Source organism: Cydia amplana, chromosome 10, assembly GCF_948474715.1.
Source record: "Cydia amplana chromosome 10, ilCydAmpl1.1, whole genome shotgun sequence".
Taxonomy (NCBI): Eukaryota; Metazoa; Arthropoda; class Insecta; order Lepidoptera; family Tortricidae; genus Cydia; species Cydia amplana.
Genome location: NC_086078.1, coordinates 11,183,512 through 11,209,956, shown reverse-complemented (window position 1 = coordinate 11,209,956; position 26,445 = coordinate 11,183,512). Strand labels below are relative to the sequence as shown.

The 26,445-nt window shown below is 40.6% G+C and overlaps 1 protein-coding gene across 1 annotated transcript; it reads right to left on the bottom strand.

The window, feature by feature from the left end:
• Positions 1–337: 337 nt before the first annotated feature.
• On the bottom strand, positions 338–26,445 carry LOC134651489 (BLOC-3 complex member HPS1). The gene is made up of 12 exons (XM_063506603.1): positions 26,291–26,445; positions 21,966–22,112; positions 20,156–20,268; positions 11,445–11,654; positions 10,243–10,364; positions 9,228–9,363; positions 7,282–7,405; positions 6,814–6,970; positions 5,165–5,288; positions 3,303–3,450; positions 2,681–2,880; positions 338–557 (listed from the first exon to the last, which is right to left on the bottom strand). Exons 1-12 carry the CDS (start codon positions 26,384–26,386, stop codon positions 380–382), a joined length of 1,755 nt encoding a protein of 584 aa, XP_063362673.1. The 5' UTR covers positions 26,387–26,445; the 3' UTR covers positions 338–379.

The window sequence follows — 26,445 nt, the reverse complement described above, 5'->3', positions numbered from 1 at the left end:
AGATAAATGTGAACCCGGCTTAATTCATTTCCCGACAATACTAAAGCAGTCAGAATACTTATAAATTATAATTACATCAACTACAGTTAGTGCAGAAATAAATTCAAAAAAAATATTCCATACAATAGAGGTTAAAATTGGGAACAGTATAAGTACTGTAATAAACTTTGGCATGTTTAGCCTCAATGTTTTATTAAGGAAATTATACATTTCTGATTATCACAATGGCACCTCACGGCATGTTAAACGACACATTTGATATGGTGAATGGGTCTATTAAGGATAGGGAACTCGCTAGTGAAAGCTAGGAGGGGTTCTAATGAAAATACATATAGAATCGTCGAGAGCGTCCCCTACGTTTAGTTTTTACCGGGCTTCTTTAAAGTAAGTCTGTAGCAGTCGCAGGGTTGTCAGTAAACAGTTCGTGCACGGTGTGCGCAAGCCGGCGCGCCTGCTGCACGGCCGTGGTCGCGGGCAGCAGCCCTAGGTGCACGCATATCAGTTCCTTGATGGTCACTCCTTGGGAGTCGTTCGGGAAAGCGAGCTCCGCAAGTTGCCTGGAGACAAAAATAATTTCGGTTTTATTTTAAACTCAAAATCCAATTTGTTTAATGTTGACCATCATTCCGTAAAAAAAGCGGCCAAGTGCGAGTCGGACTCGCCCATGAAGGGTTCCGTATTTAGGGGATTTAAGACGTATTAAAAAAAAACTACTTACTAGATCTTCGGTTACCAATTTTCGGTGAAAGTTTGCATGGTAATGTACATCATATATTTTTTTTAGTTTTATCATTCTCTTATTTTAGAAGTTACAGGGGGGGGGGGGGACGACGACACATTTTACCACTTTGGAAGTGTCTCGCGCAAACTATACAGTTTAGAAAAAAATTATATTAGGAATCTCAATATCATTTTTGAAGACCTATCCATAGATAGGTAACCCACACGTATGGGTTTGATGAAAAAAAAAATTGAATTTCAGGTCTACGTATGGGGAACCCCCAAAATTTATTGTTTTTTTTTTCTATTTTTGAGTGAAAATCTTAATGCGGTTCACAAAATACATCTACTTACTAAGTTTCAACAGTATAGTTCTTATAGTTTCGGAAAAAAGTGGCTGTGACATACGGACGGACAGACAGACAGACATGACGAATCCATAATGGTTCCGTTTTTTGCCATTTGGCTACGGAACCCTAAAAAAAACATATGAAACCTTAAATTTAAACGCACTTAGATCAATTCTTTGAAATGGCGCCGTTAACCTGGGCGCCTAGCGAAGATTTCAATCGTTTGCACCGTAGCGAACAATATACCTACGGTAATGTCTCCCTGTCGCACTAATATGGAAGCGTGATAGAGACAGATTACCGTTTTCGCTAAGGCGCAAACGGTATACAGCGTTCGCTAAGGCGCAAACGGTATACAGGGTGGCGCATTTAGATCGGTCAGTATGGGAAAATCTGAAACTATAAGACATACGACGATCTCTTCTTAGGAACCATGTCATCGATTTTAGTAACAAGAAAAACTGCATTCATACATTTAAATTTTTTTGATGTAAAATGTATTGAAAAAAATGGTGGCCATTTCGAAAACATACTTAAATAAATTAAAGGATATGAAAACAATGCATTTTATTCATTTCAGACATCATGTTTCATAGTAACATTTACTGCTTAAGACCTACACAATCGATATCTAAACAGAAATAATTTTAGATTTTTTTTTTCGAAACGTCCGGGTTCGATTCCCGAGCTGAGTACACATTTTTTTTAAATGTATGAATGCAGTTTTTCTTGTTACTAAAATCGATGACATGGTTCCTAAGAAGAGATCGTCGTATGTCTTATAGTTTCAGATTTTCCCATACTGACCGATCTGAATGCGCCACCCTGTATAGGTCCTCCGACTCGAAGACGAACGTCATGCGACACAAGTATACGTTTAATAGTACATTATTGTCGAGGTTCGGAAGTAGCTACTTGCTGGCTGAGGATTCGTTTTAAACGGACGACTTTGGGAGTCCGTTTAATTGAATCCGAAGCCAGCAAGTAGCCTTCCAGCCGAGTCATATATAGTGCTTTTCTCAAAAATGGTGCAAGAAATAGAAATATTTTACAGAAGCAACGTTCTAATTTTCACAGAAAAAAGTACAACCATTAAAAAGGTTTGCTTGCCGCCTTTAAAAAAAAGAAGTGTATTTTTCTGCTGAAAATACACCAACCTATTTGAGACACCTAAATAGTCGCGGTACCAACATTAAGCCTGTAACAGACTATCGCACCGCACCGCGACCTTGGAGCGTCGCACCCATAAGTGAGAGCGAGAAAGAGATATCTGTTTCTCGCTCTCACTTAAGTATGGGTGATGACGCTCCAAGGTCGCGGTGCGGTGCGATAGTCTGTTATAGGCTTTATAATAATAAGTGCTGATCATCTGTTTGGCTGTTTAAGGGACCTATGCCTTCATTTGATATGGCCATTTAAAGTTTAAAAAAGTTTGGAACTCGTTAAATAATGGAATTTGTATGCAACATTGCAGTCCCGAAATCGAGACTGCAATGTTTTTAACTTTTTAATTTTTTGAATGACCATAAACTACGCACTTCGCGACCTATTTTTTAACCGGCAACGTCGACTTTGCCGTCCATTTTTGAGAAAAAGCACATAACCCTAACCTGTAGAAGGTGTTGAGGATGTCCCCCGGCGGCGGCAGCGCGCGCACGGCGGCGGGGTGCGGCGCGCGCTTGGGCCGCGCGGGCGCGGCGCGGCGCTCCCACCACAGCACCGCGCACGCGTGCAGCGCGCCGCGCCGCCACGTCGCCGCGCTGTAGCCCGAGCGCGCCAGCGCGGACCAGCGGGACACTATGCCGTGCACCTGGCGACGGGACCGCACAGATTCAGTACGAGGTAGAGTACACTCGTTGACGGGGAAACGATTGCGCCCTGCCTGCCTGGCAGGCGTATTATGTGCTATCGTTTACGAAAAGCTCTCATCTTAAGCGCTATACGTCATTGCAGCTGTGCGTGAACACGCAAACGGCGTAAATTGAGAGCGATCGCGACGTGTCGAGCTGACGACCCCCTGCAGTGTGCCGTAACCTTATAATGAGATTTGAGAAAGTGATATATTATACTTTTATCTTGTCGTTATATAACAGAAAACCGTAACGCTGGCCAAGAATCACAGTAAACCTTATGTAAGTTATGTCAGAGGCCGAGGTGCTGCTCCACATACTTGTGCAGCGTTAGGGAACTGTCCCTATACCTCCTGTCACATTACACATTAGTTACACTCACGGTGTGCGGCGACAGCATGTCCGCGCAGTCCGCCATGTCGGGCGCGAGGAACCGGCCCGCGGTGCGGTCCACGTACACGAAGTGTATGAGCCCGGGGAACTCCTCCACATACTTGTGCAGCGTTAGGGAACTCGCGTCACTACCGCACGTGCACCCACATTACACATTAAGCGAAAATATTGATCAAACACACAGCTATACGTAATGTAAATTGTCTCGTGACATTCAAAACTAAAAGTAATAATTGATTGTTTAAAAACGTGATATATAAATGTTAAGTCATTATACAAAGTAGAATTCTATTACCTACGTGAGCTATACAATAGTTAAATTACACACACACAAAATTACAATTTTACAAGTCTAAAATGGCAACACTGTTCCAAATTAAACGTAAATCGCATCAATGATGCCAATTATGTCCTTTTTAGGGTTCCGTAGCCAAATGGCAAAAAACGGAACCCTTATAGATTCGTCATGTCTGTCTGTCTGTCCGTCTGTCTGTCCGTCCGTATGTCACAGCCACTTTTCTCCGAAACTATAAGAACTATACTGTTGAAACTTGGTAAATAGATGTATTCTGTGAACCGCATTAAGATTTTCACACAAAAATAGAAAAAAAAACAATAAATTTTTGGGGTTCCCCATACTTCGAACTGAAACTCAAAAATTTTTTTTTCATCAAACCCATACGTCTATCTATGGATAGGTCTTCAAAAATGATATTGAGGTTTCTAATATCATTTTTTTCTAAACTGAATAGTTTGCGCGAGAGACACTTCCAAAGTGGTAAAATGTGTGTCCCCCCCCCCCCCCCTGTAACTTCTAAAATAAAAGAATGATAAAACTAAAAAAAATATATGATGTACATTACCATGTAAACTTCCACCGAAAATTGGTTTGAACGAGATCTAGTAAGTAGTTTTTATACGTCATAAATCGCCTAAATACGGAACCCTTCATGGGCGAGTCCGACTCGCACTTGGCCGCTTTTTTTTTTCAAGTCGTATGTTCAACTATTTGGGTACTAGTAACCTTTGATCAAATTAAAAAACACTTAAACACTACAGTATAACTTAAGAATAATGTAGTTATACGTAGCGTAACTAAATTCAAGCTGTTTGGAATGGAGTACAGTCGTGAGTGGGACTAGCAAGTGAGTGTGTCTGTATGTGTGTATTCTACGGCATTAAGTGAGATTGTTTTTGAGATTGTTTGTTGTGACTGTTGTGAGAAGTGTAAATTTGGATTCAATCCAACTCTAGGTTTAACATTTGGCTATGGGTCACGAAACAATTTCTGGTTAAAAAAAATCATGCTGTAATGTAAGCTTAAAATAAGGAGCAAATAATAATTAGAAAACCATTCAAGCACGTATCATTAATGTATGGGGATGCAGTTCTAATAAGCAAACCCTTATTACCTACCGCAACTAGTACGTCGTTCGGTGGGAATAAGAAAAACATGGATCAAGCAAAATTATGATTGTTCATACAGGGGTATTTGCACCCCTACAACACTGCACTAATACACTAGACTTGATATGAACAATACACCTTGTTTTCATACAACACATGCTTTTATAAAACATCGGTTCATAATATTACATGGCGGCATGATCAAATGCCTTAAATCTTAATAGATTGAAAAGAATTTGTACCTTCTTTTCTTTACATTAGTTACGGTTCATATTTAAATACGCCAATGTTCGCGAGCGATAGCGACTCGACGCAGCAATGCTTTTTAATTAAATATGGACTATAAGGACTCTACAGAAAGTTCAATTTCCTTTGACTCAAAGTGATTCGTCCTAAAAATTCAAATGCCTTGTTCATGTAACATGCACAAATTGAAAAGGATATGATCCCATGCTGAAATATCGCTGAGCCTTGATCTTGAGGAAGTCTACGTACGGCGCCATCGCGGTCTTCACCTCCTTGAGCGGAGCCGCCAGACTCAAGCTGGGTATATCCGGTTTTAGCAGCTCTGTATGACAAGATAAATACGCATAATACGAAATATTACAACTTTACTGCAAAAAGAATAACGTAATGTACAAAAGGCGAACTTAATGCCATGAGGTATTCGATCTCTATCAGTCAACCTTAAAAAAGTCCTACCTATAGTACTTCTTCAGTTCGATAAAATTTAAATCCTATGCAATTGGAATAGAATTGCATTTCTTTTGTTATACAAATCATAATCAACTCTATTCCCTGCACTATACGTTCATATTTCAGTGGCAATTTTTGGATTTTTCATTTGTATGGCTGGGCCTTAGGGGGTTAAGGCAAAGTAGAAAAGACGGCAGGCGCTGCATTTGAAAACCAGAAGAAAACATGATTATAAGAATGTATAGGTACTTACAAGGTATATTATGCTCAGGCGGTTTTGTGGTATTTTATTTATTACAAATGGTCAATCCGTTTGTGCTATTATATTTTAGCTACGGATCCCTAAAATATAAGTCATCCTGACAATCCTGAGCTATGCTCCAATGCTTGCTATGGTCTCCAATGCGGTTGGCAGTGGTCTTGCAAGGTGGTCGTGCAAGACTTGCGCAGTTCCAGCATCCGGCTCGATAGACACTTGCGTTCGATTTGTTTTAGCTATTCTGGCTATGGGACCCATTAAACAGTAGTAACTTCTACCTATAACATTTTCTAGAGCGGTGTGCATCGACGTGGCCGTGGTCTCGGGTGTGAGGGGAGTGATAGCCGTGAAAGACTTGCGCAGTTCCAGCATCCGGCTCGATAGACACTTGCGTTCGATTTGTTTTAGCTATTCTGGCTATGGGACTCATTATACAGTAGTTAGATTTACCTATAACAGTTTCTAGTGCGGTATGCATCGCCGTGGCCGTGGTCTCGGGTGTGAGGGGAGTGGTGGTCGTGCAAGACTTGCGCAGGTCCAGCATCCGGCTCGATAGAGACTTGTTTTCCATTTGTTTTAGCTATTCTGGCTATGAAACCCATAAAACAGTAGTAACTTCTACCTATAACAGTTTCTAGAGCGGTGTGCATCGACGTGGCCGTGGTCTCGGGTGTGAGCGGAGTGGTGGTCGTGCAATACTTGCGCAGGTCCAGCATCCGGCTCGATAGAGACTTGCGTTCGATTAGTTTTAGCTATTCTGGCTATGGAACCCATAAAACAGTAGTAACTTTTACCTATAACAGTTTCTAGTGCGGTGTGCATCGCCGTGGCCGTGGTCTCGGGTGTGAGGGGAGTGGTGGTCGTGCAAGACTTGCGCAGTTCCAGTATCCGGCTCGATAGACACTTGCGTTCGATTTGTTTTAGCTATTCTGGCTATGGGACCCATTATACAGTAGTTAGATTTACCTATAACAGTTTCTAGAGCGGTATGCATCGCCGTGGCCGTGGTCTCGGGTGTGAGGGGAGTGATAGTCGTGCAAGACTTGCGCAGTTCCAGCATCCGGCTCGATAGACACTTGCGTTCGATTTGTTTTAGCTATTCTGGCTATGGGACCCATTATACAGTAGTTAGATTTACCTATAACAGTTTCTAGTGCGGTGTGCATCGCCGTGGCTGTGGTCTCGGGTGTGAGCGGAGTGGTGGTCGTGCAAGATTTGCGCAGTTCCAGCATCCGGCTCGATAGACGTGCGCAGAGATTTGCGTTCGATTTGTTTTTGCGAAGGGCGTCGGTTGTCTGAAAATAATAATCGTGTAAGGCCATACCTAAATATTAAGCCTAAGCAAAAAGCTGAACGACCGTACGCACAAGTAAAATTCGAATTTAATGTAATCTACAAAAGTGACAGAGTGACCAAACTTTGGTCTTGAAACTGCGTGGAAGGACAAATATTAATGTTCAATTTACTTATAAAATTTTTGGATGTTAATTACCTTTCTAATTATAAAACTCCTATGAGACTCGAACATATTAAAATTATTTTAAACATGTCGAGCGTTTATTCAACTAGAGTAACCCGTTTAAAATAATTTTAATATGTTATTTACCTTTTTTAAAGCCGCTTCCAAGGCATCGAGTGAGCTGGGCAACATCTCTAAATTCCTCTGTAACAGCAGTCTACGCAAGTTGGACAGGATTTGGGACGCCATGTTTACCGCTATCCCCACCTCCCTATGAATTGTAGAAATAACATTTTTAAACAATATATTACAGACCACCTGAACTACAGGAGCATATAAGACAAATCGCGGTCACCATCACCACACATAATTTAGTATGGGAGCACGACACTTGCCTACAGGGTGGCCCAAAAATACGTTGACAACGTTTTTTTGGGCCAACCTGTATTTAAGTTACGCCTCTATTGTTAGGGCGTTAGAGTACGTGTTCAGATATTGTGAACACCTTGGCCGCTCCGATATATTTGATGGCGACTGTAGATAGATATCTACAAAAACTGAGTTCTACTGATGAACATGGGTAGTTATAGTTTAAGTTGGTGTAGGTTGCAACTCAGTAGTACTGTATAAGGTCACCTATAAAGGAAAATCAATCCTTGCGCTGTTTCTAAAGACGAGCGCGGCTACAGACAAATATCAACCTTCGTGCATTTCAACAAGGTTCACGATGACGCGCGGCACCAGGGCCGTCTTAAACTATGCTGGGGCCCCTGGGCACATAAAAATTTGGGGCCCTTTTGGAGAGTAAAGAAAGCCAATTAAAGTAACACGAAAAGCACTACGATATATTTATTATGGGTATCAATAGGCTACATGACTAATTTTCATTTATGGTATCAATCGATCGGGTTTGTTTTTAGGATCAAATGTCTATATGGGACCCATTGCATTAAAGTAACACAAAAGTCAGAAATTGTAGTCAAAGGCCGACAGTCGCACTTCACTCGCGAAACGCCCTATACATAATTTTTAAGAAAAAAAAACCGACTTCTATGCGGCCCGGTGAAAGATTATTGTAGATGGTGCGCTATGTAGAAAAGGAAGCATTTCGTTTCTGTAAGGCTCGCAGTTCTAACCTAACCTAACCCACTTTTGTTCGGTTCTGTGAGGATAGCAGTTCAAACCTAACCTAACCCACTTAACGGCGCATGCGGTGCGGTGTACGGGGGTTTGAGCGGGAGGGGTTTGGCCTCATCATACTTTATACCTACATTTTATGGTAGGTAATCATAGTGGTTTATTTAGTTTAGGTATCATAGTGGTTTTCCGGGTCAAGGTCCGGGTCTGTGTCCGAGTCCAGGTCCGAGTCCAAGTCTAGTCCAGGTCCGAGTCCGAATCCGAGTCCAGGTCCGGGTCCGAACCGGATCCGGGTACGAGTCCGGATCTGGATCCGAGTCCGGGTCCCAGTCCAAGTCAAAGTCGAAATTCGAAATCACCAAACATGTAACTATGCGTCGTTGAAGAGTTCTGTTCTGATCATCATCAGCAGTTCCACTTCATCAAATGTCACGTTTCTGAATGTATATGCTTGATTTGTTGATAAAAACACAAAAATCACTATATGTATGCCTTTAAGATTTGAGGAGTTCCCTCGATTCCTCATGGATCCCATCATCAGAACTGGGTTTTGACAAAAACGGGACCAATCTGTATGCATATACATACAATCAAAAAAAGAATTTTCAAAATCGGTCCAGTAATGACGGAGATATGGAGTAACAAACATAAAAAAAAAAAAAAAAAAAAAAATATATACAACCGAATTGATAACCTCCTCCTTTTAGATTTGGAAGTCGGTTAAAAACGGCCAGAGGCCGTGACGTCAAGGTCTCTGGGAGCCCATCTTGTAGTATGGACAAAACAAGAAAATTGCGTTTTTGTCGGTGAAATATTGCGTTTATGTATATAGTTGCTATACAATATTTTTTTGGATGAAATGTAAGGAATCGAATACCCTTACTTTTATCGTTTTTGGAAGTTAAAAAAAAACTTAAATGTTGAAACTGTTCTAAGGGACAATATAACCAGCGTACCTCATCTGCAAGTCCCGCAGCACGAGCAGCACGAGGCGCGGCGCCACGCGCGCCACGTGCAGCGAGTGCGGCGCGCACGGCGCGTGCGCCGCGCCCGCGCACAGCTGCACCACTGCGCTGTTCTGCTCCGAGAGCCCTGCAAGGGAACACTATTTATTTAAATGGGCTTGGTCTAGTTTTTAGGGTTCCGTACCCAAAGGGTAAAAACGGGACCCTATTACTAAGACTCCGCTGTCCGTCCGTCCGTCTGTCCGTCCGTCCGTCCGTCTGTCACCATGCTGTATCTCACGAACCGTGATAGCTAGACAGTTGAAATTTTCAGAGATGATGTATTTCTGTTGCCGCTATAACAACAAATAGTAAAAACAGAATAAAATAAAGATTTAAGTGGGGCTCCCATACAACAAACGTGATTTTTGACCGAAGTTAAGCAACGTTGGGCGGGGTCAGTACTTGGATGGGTGACCGTTTTTTTGCTTGTTTTGCTCTATTTTTTGTTGATGGTGCGGAACCCTCTCTTTAAGTTTATAGATCTTGTTATTTTAAGCCACTTCCCGAAGTTCGATTGAGCTGGAATCGGATATCTCATTGTCAATGATATTAAGTCAATAATTTGTAAAATACTTATGTCAATCTTATACCTTCAAACGAGCAATTCTTGTGGGCTCTCGGAAACGGCTCTAACGATTTCGATGAAATTTTCTATATGGGGGTTTTCGGGGGCGAAAAATCGGTCTCATCTCTGGGAAAACGCTTATTTTTGAGTTTTTATATGTTTTCCGAGCAAAGCTCGGTCTCCCAGATATTAATTTGTAAAATATGTCAATAATTTGTAAAATATGTCAATTGTAATTTATTTGGGGCTGGGCAAAAGTAGCTAGGTATACAAGTGGCCTCTCTAAAATTTCTTAGCCGTCGCAACACTAGTGTCGCTCAACTGTAAAGGCATACAGTACGAGTAACTTTCGCGTTACTTTACCCTTTTTTTTACATCATATACTTAAATGTCACTTACAAGGTAGCCGGATCGTTTCGTCATCATGTTGACTCCCGGACTCTTCCCAGTACTCCTGCGCGGCGATGCATTGCATGCTCATGAGGATCAGGTCCGGCGGTGTTAACTCTTCAGTACCACGGCTGCCGGCAAACATTACTTATGGAAAAAAACAACGGGGTGCACTCCGGGAGTGCCGCCAGAAGTGAAAACTCAATGACTAGTGCAAAATGTCTGCAGCACTATGTATAATTGAGGTTAACGCCATCTAGCGTTATTTTGTCGCATTACTTGAAACACCTAAGCACATCACTGTTAGTACTCGAGTTATATTAATACCAGTTAGAGGGAAACTCACTAGATGGCATTTAAATCAATAAAGAAAAACTCAATGACATTGTAAGTTTTTCGATCAGGTCACGTGTCCGTCTTACAGTCACATGATCTGTCGCGAGTTTAACATGTTTTGCCCACCTGAAAAAGTGCACAGCGCCGCTAAAGAAGTTTTCACTTCAAAAATCGTTAAATCACCGGGCGTCGTGAGTGTTGTGTCGGACGAGTGACAACCCTAGTGTGAAAGTGTATAATCATCCATTGCGGGCAGTTCGAAGAATATTTTACTTGTGTTCTTGGTTTCCTTTGTATCATCTATAGTTGCGGTTTAAGAACCCACTTTAAAAAACCACTCATCTTAACATAACCATTGACACACAGACAGTGGCTGTGAGCCGCAACAACAATGGCCCGCAAGAGGAACATGTTGTTGTTGTCGTATGTCCTATGCAACCCAGCTTGACCCACTAGTTCCTATCTCTATCGCTCGTGGGTAATTATAATGTGCGAGCGGGATAGCAATATAATTATGCGCGTGCGATAGAAATAAGAACATGCTGGTCAATGTACCAAATTCCCCATGTAAGCGTCAGTAGGTATATATTGGGAATTCTGGATAGTTAATACTGATTGCCTTAATGGAGCTGAAATCAAGCTCATTCATAAAAACACTTTCAACAAAAACTTTCGTGAAAGCCCCTTTTGCCCGCACTGCGTTCGCTCTATGTGGTTTCACGAAAGTTTTTGTTGAAAGTGTTTTTATGAATGAGCTTGATTTCAGCTCCATTAAGGCAATCAGTATTAACTATCCAGAATTCCCAATATATACCTACTAGCGTCCTCTCTTTAGTGGATTGTAGGATCTAGCTCCATGTTTGTTAAAAACTTACCTCGAATACAACGCGAGCTGTTTGTCCCCCACAAAAAGCATCAGATGGTACTGGCCCTTTATTTGCTGGGAGGCACTCTTGAGCGCATTCAACGCTGCCCCCGTAGCTCCGGACTCCCCTATGATTCCAGTTGCTCCCGGTATGGAGTCCCCTTTGGTGCGGCTGTCAATTAGCACGGAGAGCCAGTTGCGGTAGACCGGAGACTGGAGTCTAAGGATGATGTATAATGGACAATTTTAATTAGATATTTAATGATACACCACACCCAGTGGTTCTCAATTTTTTGGCAATGGACCATAAAAAATATTACAAATCTCTTAACTATTTAGTGAAAATTTAACCAATTTTTTGGCAAGTAATGAGAATTAAGCATATGCAATTTATGTTTATTTACTAATAAATATCTGGGTGACCGAGCTTTGCTCGGAAAACATATAATAACTCGGAAATGCGCGTTTTCCCAGAGATAAGACCTAGCTAGATCGATTTTTCGCCCCCGAAAACCCCTATATACCAAATTTCATCGAAATTGTTAGAGCCGTTTCCGAGATCCCCGAAATATATATATATATATATATGTCGGCGACGGATGGTCCCGATGGCGGTGGGCGCGTGGGGGTAGTACCTAGATGTATTACTTCACAGCCAAAATAGTAGGTATGCTACCAACGCATGAAATAAACATTCGGACTCATTAACCATACTAGTGCCTACTATATTTCAGTACTAAATAATCAAAATGACCAATCACTATTTTTGATTTAAAATAAATGATCACATGAAATCGTTCAAATCTTTATTTTACAAAAGTAAGCTTCTAATGGCACATAAGAAATCAAAATAACACTTGGAATAAAACACTTAGCTAAACGGTTAAAGAACGTGAGAATCTATAAGCTTTCAGCATAATCCTTCAGGTATAAGCCTTCAGGAACGTAGCGAATTAGGCACGAGCTTGGCTAACGTCCGATCTCTAGCGCGGTCCGATCAAGAAGAAGGAAGCCAGTTCCAGCGGCGGAGCCAACCGCTCCCGCCTCCAATTCAAGTTGGTAAACCTGCCTGACCAGTCTACCAACATAACGACAAAAATGCCTGCCCGTGCCTACGTTCACTCAAGATAGGTACACATCTTGACGTTCCAAAACCTTCTACCTGTCATTTTAGTTCAACAATACGCCAAACATTGCTAATCGATTTTATACAGGCGTCTAACTATGAACTGTAATGCTGCAATACGTCTTTCTGGTGTCTCGCTCCGACACGGCCGTCCTGCGCTACACACGTCCTCGTGTGTGGGTGTATGCATTTGATACTGAAACAAAACACTCAGCACAGTATCTCAATCGCTCGGTCATTCCTGACCAACAATTTGGGTCTCACTCAAATAACTATTAAAATCAAGCTTTGTTATCAATCAAACCAGAAAAAAATAATTGTTCAAAATTACTTTAACAATCCTCAATTCTCTAGTCAAAAATAGTCCATCGAGCAACGACTAAATAAAAATAATCATCAGTAATCATCGCCGCTATCTAACGGATACACTCCAATAATCATCGCCTCCCATCTGGCGGATACTCTCAAATTTATGTAAAAACAGAACAATCCCAAACATCAAAAACACAAATCACAACAGCTCTAATTCATTGCTCGACAGTATCACTACTACTGTCGTCAATATCAATTTACGGGGAAATTATCTGGCATTAAAAAAAAAAATTGGTCATATGTGATCTAAATGTTTGTAAGACATCTTAAAATAAATAACATTCTGAATTGATAGTTCCAATTTTACTCATATGAACACAGTACATAAACGGGAATTCATTTTTAACAAAACAACACCAGTCCTTCGGTGCATTGCCAGTCCTTCGGCAGATACCAGACCCTCGTCAGAAGTAACCATCTCAGCCGCGTAAGTGCTACTCCTCGCAAAGAGCATTCTGCACATAAAAAGCAGACCACGTGCACCTCTTACATGCTCCGGCACTTCTGATGCGGTCACTAAACAATACCCAGTCCATCGGGCATATTTTCAGTCCATCGAAAGCAAAACAGTATTGCCCAGTCCATCGGGCGTGCCTTCAGTCCATCGAAAGCATGACAGTATTGCCCAGTCCATCGGGCGTGCCTTCAGTCTATTGAAAGCAAAACAGTAGTGCCCAGTCCATCGGGCATAATTTCAGTCCTACGAAAGTACAAGCTTTCAGTCCGTCGAAAGCAAAACAATGTTAACAGTGAATTCCAAAAAAAAAGAAAATAAAAACAGGCTTTAAATCATGTTACTCAGAACCATTGGTACTATCAGCGTCAACTGATCAACTGAAACTGAACATTACTGATCAAAATCACTAAAGATAGCTTTCTTCTTTAGCTTTAAAAACAGAAACTCGCTCAAGACTTCTATGCAGAAGTAAAACATCTCAAAATAATCCCAACGAAATGGGAACTGCTCACCAGCTTAATAAAGTATGATGCACGCGACCAAGTCAAAGGTGGTGGTGGTGAGGTCCAACCCAAGCACGGAGGCTGATTCTTTCCGCTTGCCGTTGCCGTTGCTGCGGCAGATTGCGAGAGACACGATGTGGTTCAACATAGCTGGCTGTTACTGAAATCATCATTTGCACGGTATCAGGTTTATCATGAATGCAGGCTACACTCAAAAGGTTTATGAAATGCAAGGTAGCAGACACAAAAAAAACATGTTTCCAATGTATACGGGACTTCAAAAATCTCAGAATAAAATTTAAACTTCAATGAGTGCGTTTTATTTAATTCCATGAACAAACAAACACGTGTTCCAAAAATAAGTAACACGGTAAATGGGCCAATACGAAAAGTGACAGCTTATTAGTTACGTTCGACTGTTATGCTTCGCCATTACACTCAAAATAAAATTCACTAATAAACAATTAGAACGAAACCTGTCCTTTTATTTCCAAATCTCCAGCACAGAAGATACTGCACAGCCGCCTCTGTATCACGGGCGCAATGGCGTCCGCAAGCTCGCTCGGCTCCGGCTGCAGGACACTGTAACATTAATTTTCATATGCGTAGCTCATGTTTCCATAGTATACACGATTTGTGATCTATCACGGCATTACGAGCAATAATTTGTCGCAATTTTATTAATTACTAAACATTACAGGGTAAAGATTACATAATGCTTGCACTGGCAAATCAGCAGGATCAATTTCTAACGGTGCATTGTATTTTTATGAAAAAAAATATTTTTTGAGGGTAGATGCACAAGTGAGCGATGAAATAATATCACGTCGCGACAGCCAATATTTGATTTTAATTAACAATATGGATTTCACATCAAAATAACTTAAGATCACTTAGATTTCAACGGATTTTAAAAATTAATTGTATTTTCAAATCAATTATTGAGGGTAGATTCACAAGTGAGCGATGAAATAATATCACGTCGTGATAGCTAATACTTGGTTTTAATTAACAGTATGGATTTCAAATCAAAATAACTCGAAATCGCCTCGATCTAAATGGATTACAAAAATTAATTGTAAAGAAACGCGGCGATACCAGAGATGACGTCACGTAACGACCGCTATGCTCGACTGCCTCAATCATAATTCACAATTTCACAATAATTCTCACCAAATAACAATGAATTACACTCACCATTCAATCAAGGTTAGACACGTGAGCTTACCATTACAAAGTGTCCAGATTATGGAATGTAGGTCACCAGAAATACACCACGCTCCCAGGTGGCTGTGTAAGCAATACATGTAACTCCGCATCTATCCCACTTGCTGATGTCGGCGACGGATGGTCCCGATGGCGGTGGGCGCGTGGGGGTAGTACCTAGATGTATTACTTCACAGCCAAAATAGTAGGTATGCTACCAACGCATGAAATAAACATTCGGACTCATTAACCATACTAGTGCCTACTATATTTCAGTACTAAATAATCAAAATGACCAATCACTATTTTTGATTTAAAATAAATGATCACATGAAATCGTTCAAATCTTTATTTTACAAAAGTAAGCTTCTAATGGCACATAAGAAATCAAAATAACACTTGGAATAAAACACTTAGCTAAACGGTTAAAGAACGTGAGAATCTATAAGCTTTCAGCATAATCCTTCAGGTATAAGCCTTCAGGAACGTAGCGAATTAGGCACGAGCTTGGCTAACGTCCGATCTCTAGCGCGGTCCGATCAAGAAGAAGGAAGCCAGTTCCAGCGGCGGAGCCAACCGCTCCCGCCTCCAATTCAAGTTGGTAAACCTGCCTGACCAGTCTACCAACATAACGACAAAAATGCCTGCCCGTGCCTACGTTCACTCAAGATAGGTACACATCTTGACGTTCCAAAACCTTCTACCTGTCATTTTAGTTCAACAATACGCCAAACATTGCTAATCGATTTTATACAGGCGTCTAACTATGAACTGTAATGCTGCAATACGTCTTTCTGGTGTCTCGCTCCGACATATATATATATATATATATATATATATATATATATATATGTCGGAGCGAGACACCAGAAAGACGTATTGCAGCATTACAGTTCATAGTTAGACGCCTGTAAAAGTGGATTAGCAATGTTTGGCTATGTATTATTTGCTTGTAACGAAATAATGAAGCTGCGTAGTGAGTAACGCCGCCATCTATTGGTGTATTGTTGAACGAAAATGACAGGTAGAAGGCTTTGGAACGTCAAGAGGCGTATCTTGAGTGAACGTAGGCACGAGCAGGCATTTTTGTCGTTATGTTGGTACACTGGTCAGGCAGGTTTACCAACTTGAATTGGAGGCGGGAGCGGTTGGCTCCGCCGCTGGGACTGGCTTCCTTCTTCTTGATCGGACCGCGCTAGAGATCGGACGTTAGCCAAGCTCGTGCCTAATTCGCTACGTTCCTGAAGGCTTACACCTGAAGGATTATTCTGAAAGCTTATAGATTCTGACGTTGTTTAACCGTTTAGCTAAGTGTTTTATTCCAAGTGTTATTTTGATTTCTTATGTGCCATTAGAAGCTTACTTTTGTAAAATAAAGATTTGAACGGTTTCATGTGATCTTTTTATTTTGATTCAAATAATTTTGGAATAGTGATTGGTCGTTTTAATTATTTAGTACTAAAATATAGTAGGCACTAGTATGGGTAACGAGTCTGAATGTTTATTTCATGCGTTGGTAGCATACCTACTATTTTGGCTGTGAAGTAATACATCTAGGTACTACCCCCACGCGCCCACCGCCATCGGGACCATCCGTCGCCGACATCAGCAAGTGGGATAGATGCGGAGTTTCATGTATTGCTTACACAGCCACCTGGGAGCGTGGTGTATTTCTGGTGACCTACATTCCATAATCTGGACACTTTGTAATGGTAAGCTCACGTGTCTAACCTTGATTGAATGGTGAGTGTAATTCATTGTTATTTGGTGAGAATTATTGTGAAATTGTGAATTATGATTGAGGCAGTCGAGCATAGCGGTCGTTACGTGACGTCATGTCTGGGATCGTTATGTTTCTTTGTAATTAATTTTTGTAATCCATTTAAATCGAAGCGATCTTGAGTTATTTTGATTTGAAATCCATACTGTTAATTAAAACCAAGTATTAGCTATCACGACGTGATATTATTCATCGCTCACTTGTGAATCTACCCTCAATAATTGATTTTTCATGAAAATACAATTAATTTTTAAAATCCATTTAAATCTAAGTGATCTTAAGTTATTTTGATGTGAAATCCATATTGTTAATTAAAATCAAATATTGGCTGTCGCGACGTGATATTATTTCATCGCTCACTTGTGCATCTACCCTCAAAAAATATTTTTTTTCATAAAAATACAATGCACCGTTAGAAATTGATCCTGCTGATTTGCCAATGCAAGCATTATGTAATCTTTACCCTGTAATGTTTAGTAATTAATAAAATTGCGACAAATTATTGCTCGTAATGCCGTGATAGATCACAAATCGTGTATACTATGGAAACATGAGCTACGCATATGAAAATTAATGTTACAGTGTCCTGCAGCCGAAGCCGAGCGAGCTTGCGGACGCCATTGCGCCCGTGATACAGAGGCGGCTGTGCAGTATCTTCTGTGCTGGAGATTTGGAAATAAAAGGACAGGTTTCGTTCTAATTGTTTATTAGTGAATTTTATTTTGAGTGTAATGGCGAAGCATAACAGTCGAACGTAACTAATAAGCTGTCACTTTTCGTATTGGCCCATTTACCGTGTTACTTATTTTTGGAACACGTGTTTGTTTGTTCATGGAATTAAATAAAACGCACTCATTGAAGTTTAAATTTTATTCTGAGATTTTTGAAGTCCCGTATACATTGGAAACATGTTTTTTTGTGTCTGCTACCTTGCATTTCATAAACCTTTTGAGTTTAGCCTGCATTCATGATAAACCTGATACCGTGCAAATGATGATTTCAGTAACAGCCAGCTATGTTGAACCACATCGTGTCTCTCGCAATCTGCCGCAGCAACGGCAACGGCAAGCGGAAAGAATCAGCCTCCGTGCTTGGGTTGGACCTCACCACCACCACCTTTGACTTGGTCGCGTGCATCATACTTTATTAAGCTGGTGAGCAGTTCCCATTTCGTTGGGATTATTTTGAGATGTTTTACTTCTGCATAGAAGTCTTGAGCGAGTTTGATTTTGATCAGTAATGTTCAGTTTCAGTTGATCAGTTGAAGCTGATCGTACCAATGGTTCTGAGTAACATGATTTAAAGACCTGTTTTTAAATTCTTTTTTTTTTGGAATTCACTGTTAACATTGTTTTGCTTTCGACGGACTGAAAGCTTGTACTTTCGTAGGACTGTAATTACGCCCGATGGACTGGGCACTACTGTTTTGCTTTCAATAGACTGAAGGCGCGCCCGATGGACTGGGCAATACTGTCATGCTTTCGATGGACTGAAGGCATGCCCGATGGACTGGGCAATACTGTTTTGCTTTCGATGGACTGAAAGTACGCCCGATGGACTGGGCACTAGTGTTTTGCTTTCGATGGACTGGGTATTGTTTAGTGACCGCATCAGAAGTGCCGGAGCATGTAAGAGGTGCACGTGGTCTGCTTTTTATGTGCAGAATGCTCTTTGCGAGGAGTAGCACTTACGCGGCTGAGATGGTTACTTCTGACGAGGGTCTGGTATCTGCCGAAGGACTGGCAATGCACCGAAGGACTGGTGTTGTTTTGTTAAAAATGAATTCCCGTTTATGTACTGTGCTCATATGAGTAAAATTGGAACTATCAATTCAGAATGTTATTTATTTTAAGATGTCTTACAAAAATTTAGATCACATATGACCAATTTTTTTTTTAATGCCAGATAATTTCCCCGTAAATTGATATTGACGACAATAGTAGTGATACTATCGAGCAATGAATTAGAGCTGTTGTGATTTGTGTTTTTGATGTTTGGGATTGTTTTGTTTTCACATAAATTTGAGAGTACCCGCCAGATGGAGGCGATGATTATTGGAGTGTATCCGTTAGATAGCAGCGATGATTACTGACGAGTATTTTTATTTAGTCGTTGCTCGATGGACTATTTTTGACTAGAGAATTGAGGATTGTTAAAGTAATTTTGAACAATTTTTTTTTTTTTCTGGTTTGATTGATAACAAAGTTTGATTTTAATAGTAATTTGAATGAGACCCAAATTGTTGGTCAGGAATGACCGAGCGATGACATACTGTGCTGTATGTTTTGTTTCAGTATCAAATGCGTACACACACACACGAGGACGTGTGTAGCGCAGGACGGCCGTGTCGGAGCGAGACACCAGAAAGACGTATTGCAGCATTACAGTTCATAGTTAGACGCCTGTAAAAGTGGATTAGCAATGTTTGGCTATGTATTATTTGCTTGTAACGAAATAATGAAGCTGCGTAGTGAGTAACGCCGCCATCTATTGGTGTATTGTTGAACGAAAATGACAGGTAGAAGGCTTTGGAACGTCAAGAGGCGTATCTTGAGTGAACGTAGGCACGAGCAGGCATTTTTGTCGTTATGTTGGTACACTGGTCAGGCAGGTTTACCAACTTGAATTGGAGGCGGGAGCGGTTGGCTCCGCCGCTGGGACTGGCTTCCTTCTTCTTGATCGGACCGCGCTAGAGATCGGACGTTAGCCAAGCTCGTGCCTAATTCGCTACGTTCCTGAAGGCTTACACCTGAAGGATTATTCTGAAAGCTTATAGATTCTGACGTTGTTTAACCGTTTAGCTAAGTGTTTTATTCCAAGTGTTATTTTGATTTCTTATGTGCCATTAGAAGCTTACTTTTGTAAAATAAAGATTTGAACGGTTTCATGTGATCTTTTTATTTTGATTCAAATAATTTTGGAATAGTGATTGGTCGTTTTAATTATTTAGTACTAAAATATAGTAGGCACTAGTATGGGTAACGAGTCTGAATGTTTATTTCATGCGTTGGTAGCATACCTACTATTTTGGCTGTGAAGTAATACATCTAGGTACTACCCCCACGCGCCCACCGCCATCGGGACCATCCGTCGCCGACATATATATAAATAAATAAACAAGAATTGCTCGTTTAAAGGTATTAGATATAACAATCACTTAGGTACATTGCAAAGAATAATATTTAAATTGAAATAAAATATACAGCAAGCAGCAGTGTGTACACATTCATAGGTGCATAAGGCAGGGATAAAAAAAAAGCTCAGTGAAGTAACTTACAAATTAATATTTTGGCCACAGATGTGTTGTACAAAGGTCTTGAGGTCCAGCATTTCTCTTTGGGCATCATCCACTGACTGCTCACTAATAATCATGAAAATATGGTCCAACCACTGAAAAAAAAAACCTGTTTTTAGCCAAAAAACTTTGGGAGACTCTCTCCGTTTAGCTAAACATTAAATTGGAAACTACATTCTTCTTTCCCAACCAACTTCAAAAAAGGATGTTGCAATTGCGTCTGCTTAGCATTCGATGCAATAACTCAGTCATAAAAACTGACGCTCTGCTCCTAGCCTTGTCTACACAGCAAGAAGGGCTTGTATCCTGGTAAGAGTAGTTTTGTGTGATTATCACAAATATTCATAGCTGGGCAGAAGTCCGTTAATCCGTTAATTAATAAAGTTAAGTTTTCGAGTAACGGAAAACTTTTAAGTTAACTTTAAAAACCTGTAACGGACTTGTTAACTTCCGTTAACTTTCCTTCCGTTTCCGTTAATCGTTAATACCTAAGTACCTACTCACACCAAGGCCGCGCGCTGCCAAGCCGCGCCGATCACGTTCCGACTACTTTGCGTTAGGTTTGTACGCAGTGCAACTTTAACGACCTTTAGACTCGCGGCTCGCGGCTCGGCTCGCAGCGCGTCTCGTGGCTCGCCTCGACATACTCGCGTTCGGCTTGTCATTCGGTTATAAACCTTATGCCGTGCCGTGAGTGTTAAATTATATTAGCTCGACGAGCTTGCGAGCCACGAGACGAGCCGCGAGCCCACCGCTTACACTCGCGTCTCGTGGCGCGGCTCGCGGCTCGTCTCGTGGCTCGCGCAAGAATGTAAATCGCTTTTTACATAGCGCGAATCGTACTACTGACTAAGAGTCTGATATTGCTTAGCCCGTGCACCGTAATAATTTTGTTATTACGAGAGTATAACAGAGTCGATCGCGGCAACCTGAGCAGTTGCAATATAAGATACACGGGTGCGAGCGCGACGAATATAACAACTTACTTACTATTCGAGACCGAGCGGTCACACGACACGACGATATGCTTATTTCTACTAGTTTTATTTCCTATTGCGTATATTTACGATTTCGAGTTAACGATTAACTTTAAAACTTTTGAAAAGTAACGTTTTAACGTTTAACGAAGTTAACTTTTTAATTAACGGATTAACGAAGTTAACTTTTTGATTAACGGTGCCCAGCTCTGCAAATATTTGTTCCTGGTTTATGGATGTACAAAGGGATGTTACTAAAAAAGGCATAAGGTCCACTGATGGACAGTTAACAGTGTGGGCGATGGTATTCTATGTATACAAGTATTTATATATATTGTATATGTTGTTATTTAGTACCCACAACACAACACAAGGCACACAAGCCTTATATACGTACTGAGCTTTATGTGGGACGAAGTAAAAGTCCTATAATATTTATTAAGTAATATAAAAAATCTGATGTGGTTCATTCACTTTTGATCCAGATTACATATTGGAAAGCTTTTATTGATGCTGATAGTTAGTTAGTTAGTTAGTGTTTCTGGGCATTTTCCGCAAATCGGCAACCATTGTGCCTATTTTGCGTGAAACGAGGTAGCGCTACTCTAACCACCCCAGCTCCTCCATGAAACCAGCAGCAGTGCTTTCAGGTTGCTGACTGCCTCTTTTAGTGTGCTCGGAGTTCCTAGGTATTTGTTCCTGTATGTTTCTACCTGTTTGCAGTCTAGGAGTATGTGTTTTGTTGTTTCCTCTTCTTCCATGCATGCTCTGCTGATGCTGATAAAAACATTTCTTAATTTAGGCAAATCAATTACCTCATCAAATACGATTGTTGTGTCGTCTTTGCATTGCATGGAAGAGTATGTGTTCCCAAACTGCGCAGCCATAACCCGCTGTGATGTAATGATCGGAGACAACAGTTGGGACACTTTGGAGCCATCTGTTAGGTCTAAGTCACTATGCTGAAATGTACAAATATTTATGATTGCTTATTTATACACATTTTCACTTAACTGTGCACCTTAAAGCGTGACTTAAGTCGTGTTTCAGTAAAGTCTAACCGTTACATTCCTGACAAAAAGTATGGGATCTGACATTGACCAGTCAGTTTTGTAACTATTGCTAACTGGCCGTTAAAGGTGCACAGTTAAGTGAAAATGCCCAATTACCTGCTACAGATATAGGCTGCTGCTATAAATAGGTTTCTATGTGTGCACAATAGTGGCCTAGTAATGCCTAGGCCATTGTCACAGAATAACTAATAGTACTACCGTACAGAAAATTCACTCCTTCACAAAAGTCAGATTTAGGTATAAAATTACAACTATATCGCCACCTGCAAGCAAAATTGAAACTTATAACCGCGCACGAACCGTGAATCTCCTTTGCGCGCCGCAGTTTTATGACCGAGCTGTGAGTGTCGGCACGGGGTTATCACTTGACAAGTTTTTATACCTATACCCACTGATTTATTATTTTTAAGATAAATATGTAGGAATTACAAACGTTGATTATGTAAACATACATTTCTATCCGGAGATAGTATGTCTGATTCTCACGGAAGTAAGTTTCGAAGCCATTGTGTATTTTCAATTTTGCGCGAGCGCCACGTGACACGACTATCGTGCACGCCGAGCGGCAGCCCACTGCCATACGCCTGTCCGTTGGGCGCGCCGGCCAAATGTACCTAAACTGCGGAGTGACACCCCCCTGCCATTGTTCCTGGCCTAGTAACTAATGTAGCCAAGGTCAAAGTTGCATCTGCGAGGCCCCATTCTTTCAATGTGTATTCCCAAGCTACTTTAAAAGGGTTGGCTAACACGGAGCCCTCTTAAATATGAGGCTGTGGGTGTGGGGTTCCCCAACTAGTCGTTCAAACCTGATTAACATGTTTTACTTAATGAAATAACAAAAGAATCATCAAGTTCCATAAAAATCGTTAATTTTGTTAGGGTTCCGTACCCAAAGGGTAAAAACGGGACCCTATTACTAAGACTCCGCTGTCCGTCCGTCCGTCTGTCACCAGGCTGTATCTCACGAACCGTGATAGCTAGACAGTTGAAATTTTCACAGATGATGTAGGGTAATTGTGTCAGATACCGTCCAATTATAGGAGATGTCTACTTTGAAATGCTAAAAAAAAATATTTAAGTAGTCTTACTTAAATGTGCTATATTTGTTTGTATTGCTCATATTGTCTATTTTAGGTTAATATTACGTGACCTTAAATAATATTTACGGTTTATTTTATAAAAAATATATTTTGAAAAAGTAGGGTTATTTCAGTTTCCGTCCGCCTGTGAGCTACTTTTCGTCCACGTATGAGTCAGTTTTCGTCCACTGTATGAAAAAGTACTGTAGGGTGCATTATTGCATTGAAAATCAATTATACCTATCTTTATTTTTTGTTTTTATGTTATATAGATAATTCTTAGTTAGTTACTAGCTTCTGCCCGTGACTTCGACCGCGTAGAATGGTTATTTTCGTGATAAATATTTATATATATTTCCTTCCTCAGGACTCAGACCGACAAACAGTGTTACATTCGCATTTATAATATATAATATCAATATAATAAGGAATCATTTATTTTTAAGCTATGTACGTTACTAGTACCGACTTAGTTTTGTTTTGCATATGCGACAAAAAAATCGCAGCGATTTTAAAATTGTGATTTGTCACATTTTTCCGCGACTGCTCGCGACGCCATTGTCACAAAGTGAATTGCAGCATACGGAGTTGTATGGCCCCGCGCGCACTGCGATAATAAAATCGCACCCCGGACCTCAGTCGGCATTTCGCTCTCCAAGAGTCAACATATCGGAACCTGCTTCTCCAATGGAGTCACAAGATGAGACGCTAGATGTTGACCGTTTAATTATAGAAATAGAAGATCACCTTTGTGGTATAAATACTCAGTCATACAGCGATTGCATATTGTTTCACGCCTGGCGACTGGTACGAAATCCATGTCGAGAATGAACAAATCGTCGACTTTTCATCGCAGTGCGCGCAGTTAATTTTCTGCGATAAATTACAGCGCGATTCTAAAATCGTCTCGCAAAAATTAAAATCGTGGTGCGCGCTTGGCCTTACAGACGCCCGGACCGTGACTTTGCGGTCCGGCGCACGTTCGATCGTGTGTAAGGTGATCCGCCGTATGTACGTCCATTAAAGCCGTGTAACAGACAACCGCACCCATGAGTGAGAGCGAGAAAGAGATGGCTTTTAAGGACGCAGTTTTATAAAGCCCCACATTCACACTCCTACCGTGTAGGCCGCCTCGTAGTCCGCCTCGTTGGGTAGGATTGTGTATGGGGGTTGTGGACTACGAGCCGTCCTACAAACGGCTAAACGGTAGGACGGCTCGTAGTCTACAACCCCCATACACAATCCTACCCAACGAGGCGGACTACGAGGCGGCCTACAAGGTAGGAGTGTGAATGCGGGGCTTAAGTGAGAGCGAAAAACAGATACTTATTAAACCAGCATCCACACGGCCTGGTACAGCTATCAGTTCATGCTGTAGGATATAGAGCGAGATAGGGAGACAATTATATGTCTCATTCTTGCAGGACTATTTTGTAACATCGTGTAAATACTGCTTAATAATCATAGACATTACAATTATTTTAAAGCCCGCTCCACACTCGTGCGCGAGATATTAAGGAGGGAAAATCGTAAGATTTGACATTTTTTATATTAAGATTCGAGTAATGCTTGATGCTTAAATAATTAATTGCCTATTTTAACTTATTTCCTCGCATATTTGGGGCAAACCACTATGCTCCGGTGGGAATAGCAATTCGTGGAATCGTCTCATTGTCGGACTCAGTTCAATTCTTTCATTTCGTCGAACAAAATCGAAACTCATCCACGAATTGCTATTTTCGCCCTCAGTAATCATGTAATAATAAATCTCGTCTACACCACTCATAGTACATGGACGGAAACTGAAACAATATTTAAAGCTATTTTTAGTTTTCGACCACGTATTTTAAACATGATTTTAATCAAGCAACACTGACAAAATCGTGGACGAAAACTAAAATGTATAATCTTATAAGCAAGAAACATCATTTTAAGAGAAAATATATAGTAGTTTATAAGTCTTTTGAAGTAAAACGATCATAACAAATACTCACCTAGCTGTTCCAGTTACCGTCCGTGTGGTCGGAAACTAAATATTTTTCAAAATTAGTATGTCAGTACTCGTCCACTAAATTTATCAAAGATTATTATGAAAAAACTATAAAAAACACTTAAAATTGCGTTTACTATACTTTTAAGTTGCAGTATGTGCCAATAACGTAACTTAAACTAGTTAAATTAATTAATAAACTTACCGTGAACATTTGCCGCCAACACTTTTTTTTTCTTGCAAAATGACGTTTTCAAGCTCTGGATGCAATGCCGCCACTTACATAATTTTTTTTAAAGCCGCTATTTGTCAAATAACACTTTTATTTTGGTAAAAATATTGCTTAGACATTATGGATTGCAACAAATCCAAACATGTGTGAGAAGGCTTGTTTATATTCAAATTTTCCGCAATTCTTTGTAGCAACTCCGCCAAGTGGACGGAAACAGGCACTGGACGGCAAACAGACACAATTACCCTATTTCTGTTGCCGCTATAACAACAAATACTAAAAACAGAATAAAATAAAGATTTAAGTGGGGCTCCCATACAACAAACGTGATTTTTGACCGAAGTTAAGCAACGTCGGGCGGGGTCAGTACTTGGATGGGTGACCGTTTTTTTGCTTGTTTTGCTCTATTTTTTTTTATGGTGCGGAACCCTCCGTGCGCGAGTCCGACTCGCACTTGGCCGGTTTTTTTTGTGATATTAGAATCAGACCAAGCTACTTCTGCATGGCATTTGCAATGACAAAGTGTAGTGATGCTACGAAACTACTATGACTATTCTAATGAGACTCCTTACTTTGTTCTGTGACTACTAGCATTTGGGGATAGCATTGAAAACTTACAGGTAATATAAAAAATTGTAGGGTGCGGCGGTAAACAATATTTTCAACAAACCGAAATGATTAGGTGAACGCTTTAAATACCTTACATCATAAGACGAACAATAGTTAACTAATTACAACTAACTAAAAACTGGTTCATATTATATACCTGTTCGCTCAGCGATTCCATCCGTTCTATGAAACCCTCGTCCCATTTTGAATATAACAAGTCGTTCACATTATCAAAAATTAATGTTGCTTTCATTTTTAATAAGTTTCTAAATAAATATTGATCCTTATCAAGTAATAAATCAAAACACACAA